This window comes from Paramisgurnus dabryanus, chromosome 12, assembly GCF_030506205.2.
Source record: "Paramisgurnus dabryanus chromosome 12, PD_genome_1.1, whole genome shotgun sequence".
NCBI lineage: Eukaryota > Metazoa > Chordata > Actinopteri > Cypriniformes > Cobitidae > Paramisgurnus > Paramisgurnus dabryanus.
In genome coordinates this window covers 20,296,582-20,312,476 of record NC_133348.1, presented here as the reverse complement: position 1 = coordinate 20,312,476, position 15,895 = coordinate 20,296,582, and the positions used below count along the sequence as shown (strand labels likewise).

Sequence of the window (15,895 nt, the reverse complement as noted above, 5' to 3'; positions counted from 1 at the left end):
TATACTCTTCCTCATCATTCACCACATCTTCCTCATACCCTCCCTCCTCTTCCACCTCCTCTTACTAATACTCTTCCTCTTCATTTACCACCTCTCTCTTATGCTCTTCATCCTCATCCACCATGTTTCTTATACTCTTCCTCCTTATTCACCACATCTCCCTTAAACCCCTCCTCTTCATCCACCACTTCCTCCTCTGCCTCTCAGATTGTTTCTGTTCATTGCTATATACAAAGAACCAGGGCTTGACATTAACTTTTTTGCTCACCAGCCACCATGGCTAGTGGTTTTCCAAAATTACTAGCCACTCAGCATTTTTACTTGCCACAATTTTGACCAACCAAATTAAGACTACATATATATCAGCTGGTAAAAACCTTGTATAACACCACAGATTATATCATATATTAAGCTGCATGAAAAACATCCAGTTTAATAAGGCATAAATATAGCATCTAAGAAAAGATGTGCATGGGTGTGTAAGATTAACTGAAAAGATAAACACAAAAATCTAGACGAACTCTTCAAATTTATTTACAACCATAGTAAACACTGCTCAGTCAAGACATGAATTTTACTTGTCTATGCACATTGTATTTCATAAGCTTGATCATGGTTTCACGTGATTTAAGAATTCAGGGCCTATCATACACCTGGTGCAATGCAGCACAATGCGGGATGCAAGTGTTTTTTGCTAGTTTCGACCTGGCGCAGTTATCATTTTTACAGCCAGCGTCACACTGTTTAAATAGCAAATGCATTTGTGCCCGTTTGTGCGGTCATGGAAGTGCTGGCCTAAAAACGAGGTGGGTTCTTTTGGTGTGTTGGCATTTTTGGTGTGTTGCTATTATGAGGGCGTGGTATTGGCAGAAACTTAACCACACATTGCGAAAAATGGTCCCATTGGACATCCCAACTGTTTGTTGGTGGATTTTGTGGGTGCAGTTTTACATGCTGCCATAAACGTTGATGCCAAGTCTGTCAAGCCAGAGACTAGTTATGCCATGTCTATCAAGCCAGAGACTGTTCTTGTTATGCCTGTTAAACCAAAGTCGGTTAACATCATGCTTACTAAGCCAGAGCCTGCTCATGTCATGCCTGCTATGCCACAGCCTGCTCACGTCATGCCTGCTATGTGACAGCCTGCTCACGTCATGCTTGCTATGTCACAGCCTGCTCACCTTATGCCAGCTATGCCACAGCCTGCTCACATCATGACTGCTATGCCAAAACATGCTCACACCATGCCTGCAATGCCAAAACCTGCTCACATCATGCCTGCTATGCCAAAGCTTGCTCACATCATGCCTGCCATGCCACAGCTGGCTCATGTCAAGCCTGCCATGCCACAGCTTGCTCACGGCATGCTTGCTATGCCACAACCTGCTCACATCAAGCCTGCCTTGCCACAGCCTGCTCATGTCATGCCTGCTATGTGACAGCCTGCTCATGTCAAGCTTGCCATACCACAGCCTGCTGATGTCATGCCTGCCATGCCACAGCTTGCTCACATAATGCCTACCAAACCTACAGTCTTTTCTGGTAAATTGCTGGTAAATTGCTGTTAAGAGATCATGTGTTCAGGAACCTTTTTTACAGTTACTTTTCATGTCTTAAGCAGAATGCTTCATTTCAAAGTTAAAGGAGACCATGTAAGCAGCTTAACTTTTTGAGGCCAAAAAAATTTAATTATACTTAGGGTTTCTATCTACTTTCCACTCTTCTGTCTAAATAAAGGCACAAGAAAGCCCAAAAAACATAATTTGAAATAGATAAACATTGCAAAATTAAGTAAAAAAAGAATGGCTAGTTTAAATTTCATGCATGACTTCAAAGCAACCTACATGTGTGTTGTCATACATTTGTGATGTATTTCACTTCATGTTCTTTTAATATGTTTTAATAACTTAAATATAAGTAAATTATATTTAATAACTACTTATTTTATTTCCGTTCATCATGTAAAACTATTTTGATAAGAATGCTAATATTGTTAAATGTTATTCTTCTAAAGTGTGAAAAAGATGTAAGTTAAGAAGAAACATTCATTTACTGTATACTTTTAACTGTTAACAAAGCATATTTAAAACTTTTTGGTCCAATCTTATGTCACAGGTCGGGGCGGACCACAAGTGTAACAAGTCCCGCCCCTTCCTAGTTTCCACCTCGAGGAGGTCCCAAAGCCACCCCAATGACCAGACACACAATAAGTATAATTAAAAATGAAACTTTATTTAAATTATTTCAAACTGGGTTTTTGGGGAAGGGAAAAAGGGGGGTTAAAAATGACTCGTCTTGTCCTCCAGGTGGACTACGACAACGTTTAAAGAACTGAACTGAATTTTGGTACTCAAAAACTTTCGTGTGGCAAGGTGTCTAACTCCAGTGCTTCGGGACTCACTACCGTCGCGCCGAGCCGAACGCTGCCCTTCTCTCTCCTCTGATCACAGCCGTGGAGATATAGACAGGGGCGGTCACGCTACACAATAACACAATTTCTTCGTGTAGAATACAGCACTTATTTGGTTCTATTCACGGTTGGTCTGTTTTCACCGCTGTACTTCACCACCGCCTCCACAGAGCCAAACCAACTCCTGGGGGTCTACTACAGGTACTACACCCGGGTCTCCATCCAAGCGTCTCCGAACAACAGTTGAATATAAGTCCTTCGGCTCTTTCACGGCCTTTGTGTTCCCTTCGACTATTATAGGAGGGCACGGCTACTGACGGTTTAAACACAGCATCTCACAGCAATGACTCAAAGTGCACACTCACAGCAAGACACAGACTCACCCACAGCAAGCCTCACACTTCACGTGAAAAAGATAGGGTCAGAACCCCGCTCTCCTAGACCTGTGTTGGGCTCGTTGGGCGTTGTCAACAATAGAAGGCCAGAAAGTAAACGTCGCTGTTGCGACCACTTGTGTCCCCCTGTATTTCCGTTTCCCGGCTCGCCTACCACTCTGCTCCGTGATAGGGCCGCTATCCTAGAAATGACGACTCACAGCTACGTTAGACAAGATATCCTCCACAAAATCGCTCAATATAATCCTCAATGTACTCACAACAATACTGATCTGTTGTTATATCTCCTTTGTCCTCCTCAGACGCCGATGACACCGCTGCTCGTCTACAATCCGTGACTAGAAGACGCCTTCACCCACACTTCCGGTAGGCCGTTCTCTCACAGTAGCTTAAACACATCAAGAGTGCATGTAGATTTCGTCATTTGAACATCACCTCAATCAATATACTCAGCCCAGCGATTTATTTCTCTCTCCTTCTTCATCCAACAGGCACAACCTCTGTCGTTTCCAAACGTGACTTTATCCAGGCCTTCCTCTGTGCACCGAAACAGCTGCCGCTTTCTCCACTCCTTTGTTCCGTGGTACTCCCTTTACAAACAGCCTCCACTCCTTCCTTTTGCCTACTTCGGCCACCGCACTCTTTCCATTTGCTTTAAGCGATCCCCGGATCAACGGTGCCTTCCGACTCTTCAGAGGAGTGGTGTTTGATCCGCCCTTGGCGGAGCGGAGCTCTCCCTGAAATCAACTCAACTCACTTGTGTTTCTGCAGATCTATTTATGTGTCTCCTCTTCAACACATCCTCCAATCACAAGCTGTTGTGTTAAATCCTCATACCTGTTGCTCGTCAGCCCTGAATTGTGTTGCCATCCGAAACCAGGAAGTAGTCGTGTTTGAAAATTTTAGTCCGGGTGGAAACCATCTCCGGGAGGACCCGGTGACACTTACACTTATAATACCCCTTATCTTCTTCTCTGAGGTCAGAAATAAGAAGAGACAGATTTCCTGTAGATTTTTCATTAAACTGCTCAAGTCTGCCTCTGTATTTTTCATATTCAAATACATTCATCCATTGGTTTTTATTGCGCTGAATCTCCCATGTAAATGTGTTAACTGTAGACTGTGGGTCATCACAGATCGAAGGGCAACAGGACTGAACCACCTGTGTATCCTGTTATTGCTATTGTCTTCTGCCCATTTCTGAGATTAGAGGCTACAAACAAGAGTTACTTCAGCTTTCAAATGAACTTTATAGGTATAAATATATACAATCATAACTTATCAACATAAGTCTTGACGTTGATTAATAGTATTTTCTTGCTTAATTCTGGTGTAATCTTACTTAATCCTGGTGGTGCAACAGTGTTAAAATTAGACACACTTCCTTGCACTATGACAAAAGAAGATAATAATGTAAATTAAGGACTCATTTAGGCCTACTAACAGATTCAAAGACAGATCATAAATCAAAGCATAGTTAATTTTATAACAATAAGAATAGTTCAGATAAAAGTATGACAACATCATGCAAAACAGTCAGACAAACTGTTTTCAAAACCATTTTAACAATAGCAACAGCACAAAACATATAAATGTGCCTTTTAAATAAATATAACTTAAATATTTTACAATCTGAAGAGATCTTCACAGCTGTTCTTTCTTTCCAAGAGCTGGACAAACTTCTTGTTATTTTATTACAAGACTTTTCGTTATTTAACTATGAAATGGTCAGATGAACTAACATGCATTTCTACGTAATAGGTTGTGTTTTATTGTGAAGATGAACATCTCATTGTCCTTGTCTTATAAACTGTGTATGATGATAAACTATATACTGTATTTTAAATACACTATAAACATCTTTGAGTTTCATAATTGAAGAACGAAACATTTTTTTAAAGTGTAATTGTAAGACATCATTTAGAAAACTTAAGACTAAAGTTAACTTGTACTTCTTAAGAATTTGTAATGTAAAAAATGGGAAGTTTCCAGCTTACCTGCACTGAAGTGAAGCATAAAAAGAGAAATGTATAAAGCAATCCTTCATGACTTGTTTTATTAATACTTAGTAATGTTCAAACTCTAAGATTAATGCAAGGTTGTAACAGTGATCTAAATCTGTGTTTCCCGTAAGATGTTAGTCTTAAATAAAATAGGAAGTTTTTTTTTTCCTCGCACAATTTTTATCCAGTCTTTGTCACGTAGCTCTTTGATTGAACCACATCAAACCCATAAGAGTTTTGCTAGGCTGTATGATACAACTGCAAATAAGTGAACTTTCTTGAACACCTAAGAAAATCAATGTTAATATTTGGTACAGTAGCCTTTGTTTGCAATTACAGAGGTCAAACGTTTCCTGTAGTTTTTCACCAGGTTTGCACATACTGCAAGAGGGATTTTGGCCCACTCCTCAACACAGATCTTCTCTAGATCAGTCAGGTTTTTGGCCTTTCGCTAAGAAACACATTTAAGTTCTCTCCAAAGATTCTCTTTTGGGTTTAGATCTGGAGACTGGCTAGGTCACGTCAGAACTTTGATATGCTTCTTACAGAGCCACTCCTTGGTTTATCCATCTTCAATGCTCTAACTGAGGGAAGGAGGTTGTTCCCCAAAATCTCGCAATACATGTCCCTGGTCATCCTCTCCTTAATACAGTGCAGTCACCCTGTCCCATGTGCAGAAAAACAACCCCAAAGCATGATGCTACCACCCCCATGCTTCACAGTAGGGATGCTGTTCTTGGGATGGTACTCATCATTCTTCTTCCTGCAAACACGTTTAGTGGAATTATGACCAAAAAGTTATATTTTGGTCTCATCTGACCACATGACTTTCTCCCATGACTCCTCTGGATCATTCAAATAGTCATTGGCAAACTTAAGATGGGCCTGGACATGTGCTGGTTTAAGCAGGGGACCCTTCCGTGCCATGCATGATTTCAAACCATGACGTCTTAGTGTATTACCAACAGTAACCTTGGAAACGGTGGTCCCAGCTCTGTTCAGGTCATTAGCCTCAGTTGCACTATCGGGCCTGTGCGAGCCAGGGCTTCAAACGGGCCTCGCGGAGCCAATAGCCTCAGACCTCCAGCTGTGTAGCCAAAATCACGACGCGTTTGCATTGTCAAGCCAATAGCGCCGCAGCGCTTCAGAAAACCCCGCCCTTAATACGCCTACCTGGATGTAACGTCACACAACTCCGCCTGTTTTACCGTGAGGAAGTCACTTCAATCTGACAGGAGACGGGAGTGAGATTGCATCATCATACAACAAACATAATGAACATAACTGAGGCGGCTGTTTGCACAGTGAAAGCCAAGATGAGAAGATAGAGATGTTTGCTCCATCCGCGGTGTTACTCTTGAAGTTTATGTTGGCTGCACACGAGCGATCTCACGACGAGACAATATCAGATCAATAAGCAATAGTAAACTTTATGAAGTAGGATAATTACAAATAAAGCGTTCATCTACCTAATGTGCCATTATACTATATACACAATATTTTAAAGAATTTAACGAGTCCTAGTTTTACATTTATGTAAAATAATCTTATTTTAAAATACAGGTATGCACGTGTCTCTAAATATGTAACGTTAAGTTTGTAATTATAGTTCTATGGCGATGTAAACATACTTACACATTATGTGATATCTTTAATCATGAAAACGTTAATAGTTGAGCATCACATGAAACAAGGTAACTGTCTAATAGCTATTTCAATAATGTGTCAATCAATAAATACTTGTCTATAAAGAACTGCCTCGAATAGCTGAATAAGACTGAAAATCACTTTACTTGCATCTCAAAACGTTTGAGAAATCATTAGAAAATGTACTCGTTAAGAATCAACTCTGAATATACACAAGTATTTAAAAAGCTATGTTACAGTGGTTAAGTTAATGATGGTTATATTTACCATTTTGTTGCATACCATTTCTGTGTTTCAGATGTGATCCTTATTAAGCAATCATTTTCAATAAACTGACAAGCAGCCGTAGTAATAATAGCGCGGTACTTTATTTACATATGAAGTTTATATCAGTGCACAAACAGGTGTATTTAAAGACATCTCCTCCGGACGGATTTTAAGCTCCATGGCTCCTGTCGTCTCATCATCATCATCTTCGTTTCATCTCCTGCTCTTTCATCTGTTGCTGTGTCATCTCTCATATACTAAATAAAAACTCCTGGATTACAAACTGAAAGCTTTACGTTGGCATTTTTCTGTAAAACGGACACAAAAGAAAGCAGCACATCATGTGATGTTTTGTATAAAGGGTTTGTAAATACACATACAGTACACCGACATATAAAGTTTGCTACATTCATATAAGAGTCAAATTAATCTCCAAAATGCCAGAAAGCATCGCTATGACTAATATAATAAAACCATGGTTACTTTTTCTAAGGGCTGACTAAAAAATTCAACAGAGATGACAATAGACCCTTTTACAGCCCACGTCACTGTGACGTCACCGCTCTAGCTGGAGGCAAAAAATAAGTAGGAACTCATAGCCGGCGCGCTAAAAGTTTGAGTTTTTGACTTTAAAATGTCATCTCGTTGTGTTTTTGGCTGCCAGATTAGAAGGAACAGCACTTTTGGTTCAAAAATAAAGTTTTACCGGATCCCGGCAGACATTTCTTCACAGATATCAAGAAGACAATTGTGGTTGAATGCAATACGGCGCACAGACTAGACGGAGACGATCATAAATAATACTCGTGTTTGCAGTGCACACTTCATATCAGGTAAAATAATCTATGCATATGTACTGTTGTGTTGGTTTTATCGTACAAATCAGCAAGTTTCTGTTTTATTGGTGAAAAGTCGCCAACCGCGCTATTGTTTAGCTTAAATGTTAAACAAACATACAGCGATAGATGTGTATGCCATCGTTTGAATAGTCTCTTAAAATAATCCACATTGCTAATCATAGTTAGCCCAGTGATAAGTTACATAAGACAGTAAGCCTAGACAAAATTACCCAAATCCACCTGAAAGTAATTCATATGTTGTCTATGAAATATCTAAAACCTGGTTAAAATCGCAAGAGTTAATTTACAAAAATACCTGTCACGGTCCCGCAGAATCAGTGACTGTACATATTCGGACAGATCCGAAACTAATTCTGCATCCATGTTTAATAAATCCCTCCTAAAACATGCTCGTTTAAGCTTGTCAACATAGCCTCTGCGGCTCTTTCTGCCTCCAGCTAAGCCCCGCCCACACAAATACGTCACAATGTTTACCAACTGTAAAAGGGTCTATATAACACAAAAAACACAATAAACACCCATGTAAGACACTAATGCAATCGTTATTTGTATCGTATTTTAAGTGTTTTGTATGCAAACGTTATGTAGCATTAACTCACCGACTGTAGATACCATCGTGACTCGAGTGATCGCTTATTTAATACATGGACGATGAAATGATGATCCAACACACATTCTTAATTTCTCAGCACTGTTGCACTTTAAACACTTTGTTCTGTGCCCGAAACTTTATAAACTTCTCCCGAACCGGTAGCGGTGTGCGCCGGGATCCTTAGCATGGCAGGTTTGGCGTTGTAACGCGTCTTTTGTTTTTTACATATGCAGATCATTTTCTTCAGTCCGAAGTACAAACATAGCAGGCATCTTCCGTTAAACAGTAAATTACTGGTGATCCCGATTATTTTTAAAGTTTTAAATCTGCAGACAGATGGATGCGCATCTTGCCAGAGACTCAGATAAACTCCGCCTTTGACCTTTACCACTCCCCTAGCCCGGAGAAGCCCGCTCTGGCCCAAGGAATTCGGCGGGCCAGAAAAGCCGGGCCTTAAGCCCCAACGAAGCACCAGTGAAGCACGATCATGCCCCGGAAGTGACAATGCAAACGCCACAGGCCTCTGCAGGCACTGGCACGCCCGCTTGAAGCCCGATAGTGCAAACACAGCTATTGAGATCTTGCATGGAGCCCCAGTCCAAGGGAGATTGACAGTCATGTTTAGCTTCTTCCAATTTCTAATGATTGCTCCAACAGTGGACCTTTTTTCACCAAGCTGCTTGGCAATTTCCTCGTAGCCCTTTCCAGCCTTGTGGAGGTGTACAATTTTGTCTTAAGCGTCTTTGGACAGCTCTTTGGTCTTGGCCATGTTAGTAGTGGGATTTTTACTGATTGTATGGGGTGGGCAGGTGTCTTAATGCAGCTAACGACCTCAAACAGGTGCATCTAATTTAGGATTATAAATGGAGTGGAGGTGGACATTTTAACAGGTTTTTGAGGATCAGAATTCTAGCTGATACAGTAGACAGGTGTTCAAATACTTATTTGCAGCTGTATCATACTAATAAATGGTTAAAAAATCATACATTGTGATTTCTGGATTTTTTTAGATTATGTCTCTCACAGTGGACATGCACCTACGATGACAATTTCAGACCCCCCCATGATGTCTAAGTGGGAGAACTTGCAAAATAGCTGGGTGTTCAAATAGTTATTTTTCTCACTGTATATATTTATTTATTTATTTTTTATACAACGGTTCTTTCTGGTTCTCGAAACTGATTGGCTAAGAGCCCTTCACAGCCATGCGATATTGTACTGACAACATAACAGTAACCGCTTCACTGTTTGTATCATTCCACCACCAATGGTCATTTTATTAGTGAGGGAGGATTCTTTAAACACTTGAGCGAAACGCTCATCACTAACTGGAAAATTGTGCCACCAGAGCGGATGGTCACACGCACGCACGCACGCACGCACGCACGCACACACACACACACACACACACACACACACACACACACATTCTGGTTTCCATGTTTTGTGAGGACATTCCATAGACATAATGCATGTATATTCTATTCCCCTTACCTACCCCATTCCCTAACCCCAACCATCACAGAAACCATTCTGCTACTTCACATTTTCAATAGACATCATTCTGTTTGATTTATAAGCTTGTTTCCTCATGGGGACATCAAAATGTCCCCACAAGGTCACAAAAACACTGGTATTCCTATCTTATAGGAATTTGTCCCCAATTGTCCCCATAAAGTGATAATTACCAGGTACACACATTCGCACACGCACACATGCACACAAACACACACAAACACATTCACGGCCACTTATCTTTTTTGGGGCTGTTTACATTTGGTTTTAAGATGTGTTTTCATCAATCGGATCACAAGTGGACGAGAGAGACACATTACGTTTACACCTGGTATTTAAATTAGGGATGTCAATTTATGCAATTTCCCATATTCGATGATCATTTAAATTAACGATCAATCAATCGAATAATCGTTAACAGTAATAGTGCAATAAGCCTTCACTGCAGTGGCATATAGCCAATGACATAAAAGTGTGCATAAAAACGACAGCTTCCTCACGCGAATTAAAAGATTTTATTTTGTCTAAATAACATGCTAGTGGGATTGTAAAATGAGTCAATGTAGTTGTTGTTTTGATAAAATCATCAATTTAAACTTATCTCGTAATGAAATATAATGAATAATAGACACAGTGTATAACTCCGCCTCTCATGAAACAGACGCATGAAAGTCCATGTCAAAATAACAGTTTTATTATCATCAAGTGTTATTTATCAAGTTGTTTACCTCGCTTTCCGAGTCGTTGATAAACACTGTTTGTAATTATATCCAAGAAGCACACGAAGGGCACTTTTCTCGTCGTCACCTCAGCTTAGACGTACTTTCAGCAAAGATGCTTATATTACGGAGATGGCAACCTTCCATTAGAAAACACGCAGCGCCTCAGCCAGTCAATAATGATGATCAGTGATATATGTTGCGGGCATTCAGGGTGTAACGACAGTCAGTTACAGTTTACATTTGACAGTTTCTTGCCATAATTTAAGATTACATTTTAATCTGTTCATTAAAAACGGCTTCTGATCTCCTTCTCTGTATATAGCAGCGTTGCTATGCTAATCTTGCAGGCTTGCCTGAAGAGGGTCTTTGCTTTCAGTATCCTAAACGTATTTGCATTTTCTGCATCGGATCAGATCCACTGCGGATGTCATTTCGTTGCGTTGGCAGCCAGCCTCGTCTCGCATGATAACACATGACGTTAAAAAGCACATGCGTGTGCTTGGCATCGAGCATCGTTGTGATCATAGCTAGTAGTTTAACTTTAGCGCGCTCGCTTAATTTTTTTTCTCCGACTGTATGTGTTTTGCGCAGGCGCCGCACACACATGCATGATCTTGTTTTTCAACAATCGTTAATATTTATCGAGTAAATTCTTATCGACAATTAATCGAAGATCGATTAATTGTTAACATCCCTAATTTAAATCCGTCTCTTTTGTCCACTTTCGACCGCATCTGTCCTGAATACTGTGAGGGGGTAGCCTGGTTAGCCAGACCTACATCAAGATGTAAGGTCTGGCAACTCTTCACACAAACGGCTCAATGCAAGGGGCGGGATATAAGGTTGTCCCTCAAAATGCCTCTGCACGCAATAGGATAGCGCTATGACCAATCAGAGCAACGAAGAAGGTGACGTAGTTACCGTAACCAGTCGGCCACATCTTTCTTGCTTAAAAAGGACTTCAGTAGGGTTATTTGCTCTTCTCTCAAAGAAAAACAGTCCTCCAGAGTCGCGGCCAAAGCCGCTTCAAAAGAAAGCTGTTCGCCAGCAGCAGCAGCCATTCTTTGTTTTCAAGTAGGAACAGTTGCAGCTCTGTCGTCATCATGTTAAGCCCGCCCCACAGACGCTACACACGATGTGATTGGCCTGACCAAATTTTGGTTTTTGGAGCTGTTAAGTGTATTGTGAGTGCCTAGACTAAACCCTGGCAGCAAATATATTTTGCGGCCGCTAGGGTGCGTCTAGATTTCTAGGCTAGTGAGGGGGTGGTCTGTGAGACGGTGGGCGAGTCTCCCTGCTGTCATTCAAACGCGAGCGGGAGTAATTATGAGTTTATATGAACGCAAACTTATATTATGTCGGAGCCCGCTGCTTGTTTAGCAAGTAAACATGCTGCACAGTGTTTTGTATGTTTATTTGTTGGAGCTTTCTCTGAATTTTCAGCGCAATTGATGAAATAGGATCGCGCAACTTTCACGCTTTCAAAACGAAACTACGGAGATCACCCGCAGTAGTTTTATCAATGAAAGGCTAAAAATAGCGCTGTTCACCGGATGTTCACGCCAGAAGTCAAAAAAAGACGTAAAACTTGTGTTTAATACCTCAGATTAGATAAATGGGCGGAGAGAAGGCGGTCGCGTGTGGCTGTTCGAACACATTCAACCACATTTGCGTTCCGCAACTCCAAAGCGATCCGATCGAAAGTGGTTTCGACTACCTCTGGATGTGGTTGAAAGTGGTCGAAAGTGGACGCGTTCAAAACGTTTTGAACACCGTTTACACCTGGCATTAACGTCGTCCACTTGTGATCCGATCGACGAAAACGCATGTTAATGCCAAGTGTAAACAGCCAAAGATAAGCTCCCTAGCTCGTGAATCAGTATGTGAATTCCAATCGAAAGTGATGACCCCCTAATCCCTTTGAAGATCAGAGCTCCTGGATGTAAACTTTCAAGGGAGTAATGTCACATTGTGTGGACGATTGAAATACACTTGGCGTATAAAGGAATGAAAACAATCAATTTCCCTTTATCTGGAGCATGTTGACTCTCCTCCCTGAAGTGCCCTTAAACTAATAGGACACAACAACACCATTTGGAACTGCAGGTAAGGACACTTCATTATTTCCTTATGACTGTTAAAACACGTTGTTAGATATGCATTTCTGTATGTAAAATGTAATATTTTCCCCAACACACACACTAAAAAGTTGATATTAAGTAAAAAATAAAAAGAGAAGTTTAAGCTGTGTGTGACATGACTTGCAGGAAACTTACATTTATACAGCAACATTTGCACATTAAACAGGAACTTGAAGTTTCTTAAGAAACACAACCACAGGATGAAATCACTGTGATCTTGTAGTACTCTAAGAGATGAGACTTTATGGAGTGAGAATTAATAAAAACCAGTCATGATAATCTGTTTATACATTTCTCTCTTTATCATTCACTTCACTACAGGTAAGGTATTTATTTATTTATTTATTGTGTAGAAAGAATTATAAAGTTATATAATTACAAAGAGGAAACTTATTGGAGATCTTATCAAGTGTTTCATTTAAGTATTAACTTAGTATCAGATGAATACGAAAGAATCTGGTTAAAATAGCCTAGTTAAACAAACGGAAAATAACTATGTTATTTATTTACAGTCTATTTCATCTAATCACTATCTAGAGGTAATTGAGATTAAATAGCTTTCATCCATCTGTGATTTTTCCTAGTAGTTGCTAATTGTTGTAGTTCTTCTGAATTTTTTTTATTGTTAAATCTCTTATTAAATAGTAAATAACCAATCATGGAAAAATTCGAAAGGATCTTTAATCAAACAGATATGTTGCATGTTTTGTAATATATCAGGAAGTGTTTTTCTTTATTAAACAGTGATAAGATGTGGAAATTACTTGAGTACCATTGCCTATTGTTCAATACGAATTATACCGAAATTATCTTATAATTCACATTAATTATTTTTAATATTACAAATGTTTACAAACTACTTTGTTCAACAGTTTAAAAAACACAAGGTGATGAGATCTTTACAACTGTCATTTCATCATTATGATTGTATATTTATACCTTAAAAGTTCATTTGAAAGCTGATTTAACTCTTTTGTTTACAGGCTGTAATCTTTCGAATGAGCAGAAGAGAATAGAAGTAACACAATACACAGGTGGTTCAGTCCTGTTGGCCTGCTCCTGTGATGACCCAAAGTCTACAGTTAACACATTTACATGGGACATTTACAATGGAAAACAATGGATGAATGTATTTGAACATGATACATTCAAAGGCAGACTAAAGCTGTTTATTGAAAAATCTCCAGGAAATCTGTCCCTTCTTATTCCTGACCTCAGAGAGGAAGATAAAGGGTTATTTAGATGTATGACAGAACCAAACAGTTTTACAGATGTTTCCTTAACAGTTCAAGGTAAATTAATGTTTCTTCCTAAACTGTCACAAAACTGATCTAAACATAATTTTGCTTTTGGAGATTAAATATAAAACATCTGAATCTTTATATAATAATTCACTCCTCACCTTAAGCTGATTGATCATGGCCACAAAATATTTTATCTGTTTTATGTGCTTCAGAGCAAACCTATCAGATCCAATTTGACAGAATTTTTGATAGTTTTGTGTTGGTACAGACTACAGTACTTACTAAGAACTTTAAATCGGGGGAAACAGTTATTATAAAACCCAATTATTACTACTTACTTTCACCTGATCACATTTCCATATAACTGTCTGTGAGAGGGATCTAACAGGTAGATGTGCATTCTGCAAAAGAGGTGGACACCGGTCTTCACTAAAACCTCAATGTGTTTGGTAATTCAATTTATCAGCCTGTAAATCTGTCTAAATCTTTGAAATTCTCCTATTAGTGAATTGTTATGATATGTCTGTTTTATATAGATCTGTTCTAAGGATGTCATTTGGTTCAGACACAGACTAATCTGTTTTTATGCTGTTTAAATTGAAATATGATCATAATTTGTATAAATCTGTTTTCAGGATGTCATTTGGTTCAGACACAGATAGATGAGGTGACTGGATATTTAGGAGAGTCTGTAGTTCTGCCCTGCTCCTGTACTGAACCACTGGCTAAACCTGACAAGATTAAATGGAAGTTTTATATAAAAAAGGAGAATTATGAAGAAATTTATCCATCTGAACACAGTGAGAGGTACAAGAACAGATGTAAACTTTTAAATCAAACCAATCCAGGAAATCTCTCTCTACAGCTCTCATCACTGACCAAAGAAGATGTTGGATACTATCAATGTTTTCTGTCATCTGTGAAGTTTGCCCAGGTCAAACTGTATGTTGAAGGTAGTTTTCTTTTTCCATTATTACTTTAATCTTCATTGCAAATCATCTCATTTAAAAAAAACTGTTAGGTAAAGCTGTAGGAAGACGCTATATTACAGTGTTCACTAACAATGATTTTACTCTAAACAGAGAAACCACAGGTCCATATAATGTATTCATCAACATATCAACCTTTACAACAAACACATGAGCTTACTCAACAACCAGAAAACAAAATAACACATCAAACACATAACACAACTCTGTGTAAGTCAAAGGCTTGTTTGCTTTACAATTTTTATGTTGAAAAGTTTGTTATGAATTAATTGCTCATTTACTGTACATTGTGGGTATTTGTTTCAGATGTCTTTATTTTAATAGCAGCATTTGCCTCAATACTGATATTTCTGGTATTTAACTCCTGTAGAGGCGAAGGTATATACGCACACACGTGTTTGTTATATTAGTGAGAATATCTTAGGATATTTTCATTGTCATACTGATGTATTGACATAAGTCTTAACGTTCCAAGATGTTTTATGTTGTAGGAGATAAACATACGAAGGTAGAGAGTGATGCTCCAGAACCAGCAAGAGAACCGGAAAATGAGGTGAGCACAAACTCTTTATCATATACAGTATATATGTAAAGTTGTGCTATAAACAACTAATCATTTCCTCTCTTTTTAGGATGAAGCTGTATTTTCTGGTGTATTCTATGTTAACCAGCATTTGAATATTTAAATAGCACATGGATTGTGAATTTACCCAATTTATAAGGAAATTAAAGAAATCTTCAGTTTTTCTGTGTATGTGGGTGATTGTGGCTTCATGTGTGGCATTTCATGTAAGAATGAGAAATGAAATATCAGCTTCTTCCAGAACAGCCTTCTCAATAAAGCTGTGAAATCTATACTGTAAATGAGCAGAGATATATGTTGTGCTTTTTCTGTGTTTATGTAATTTTTTTAAACAAATAAACTGATATAACTGATATAATATAAGAGTGAATTTCACATCAGTATGGTACAGCAATTATTTTCAATCACCATCAAACCACACATGGTTATGTAGCAGTCATTACTTTGTAATAATCATTATGTGAATGTTTTTCAGAAATTCTGGCACAGGCTTAATATATTTTTCTGTTACAAAACACTGAAGCTTT

At 38.9% G+C, this 15,895-nt stretch overlaps 1 protein-coding gene across 1 annotated transcript; it reads left to right on the top strand.

The window, feature by feature from the left end:
• Positions 1-12,734: 12,734 nt before the first annotated feature.
• LOC135738915 (uncharacterized) lies at positions 12,735-15,510 on the top strand. The gene is made up of 7 exons (XM_065257091.2): positions 12,735-12,873; positions 13,536-13,844; positions 14,432-14,749; positions 14,879-14,995; positions 15,092-15,163; positions 15,277-15,338; positions 15,418-15,510. The coding sequence occupies exons 1-7, from the start codon at positions 12,825-12,827 to the stop codon at positions 15,469-15,471; spliced, it is 981 nt and encodes a 326-aa protein (XP_065113163.1). The 5' UTR covers positions 12,735-12,824; the 3' UTR covers positions 15,472-15,510.
• Positions 15,511-15,895: the final 385 nt, after the last annotated feature.

Bases quoted from the DNA above. Each gene is read 5' to 3' on its own strand.
- LOC135738915 (XM_065257091.2), top strand. From the start codon at position 12,825: ATGATAATCTGTTTATACATTTCTCTCTTTATCATTCACTTCACTACA. The intron at 14,996-15,091 runs GTAAGTCAAAGG...TATTTGTTTCAG, and splicing joins AACACATAACACAACTCTGT to ATGTCTTTATTTTAATAGCA. The intron at 15,339-15,417 runs GTGAGCACAAAC...CTCTCTTTTTAG, and splicing joins CAAGAGAACCGGAAAATGAG to GATGAAGCTGTATTTTCTGG.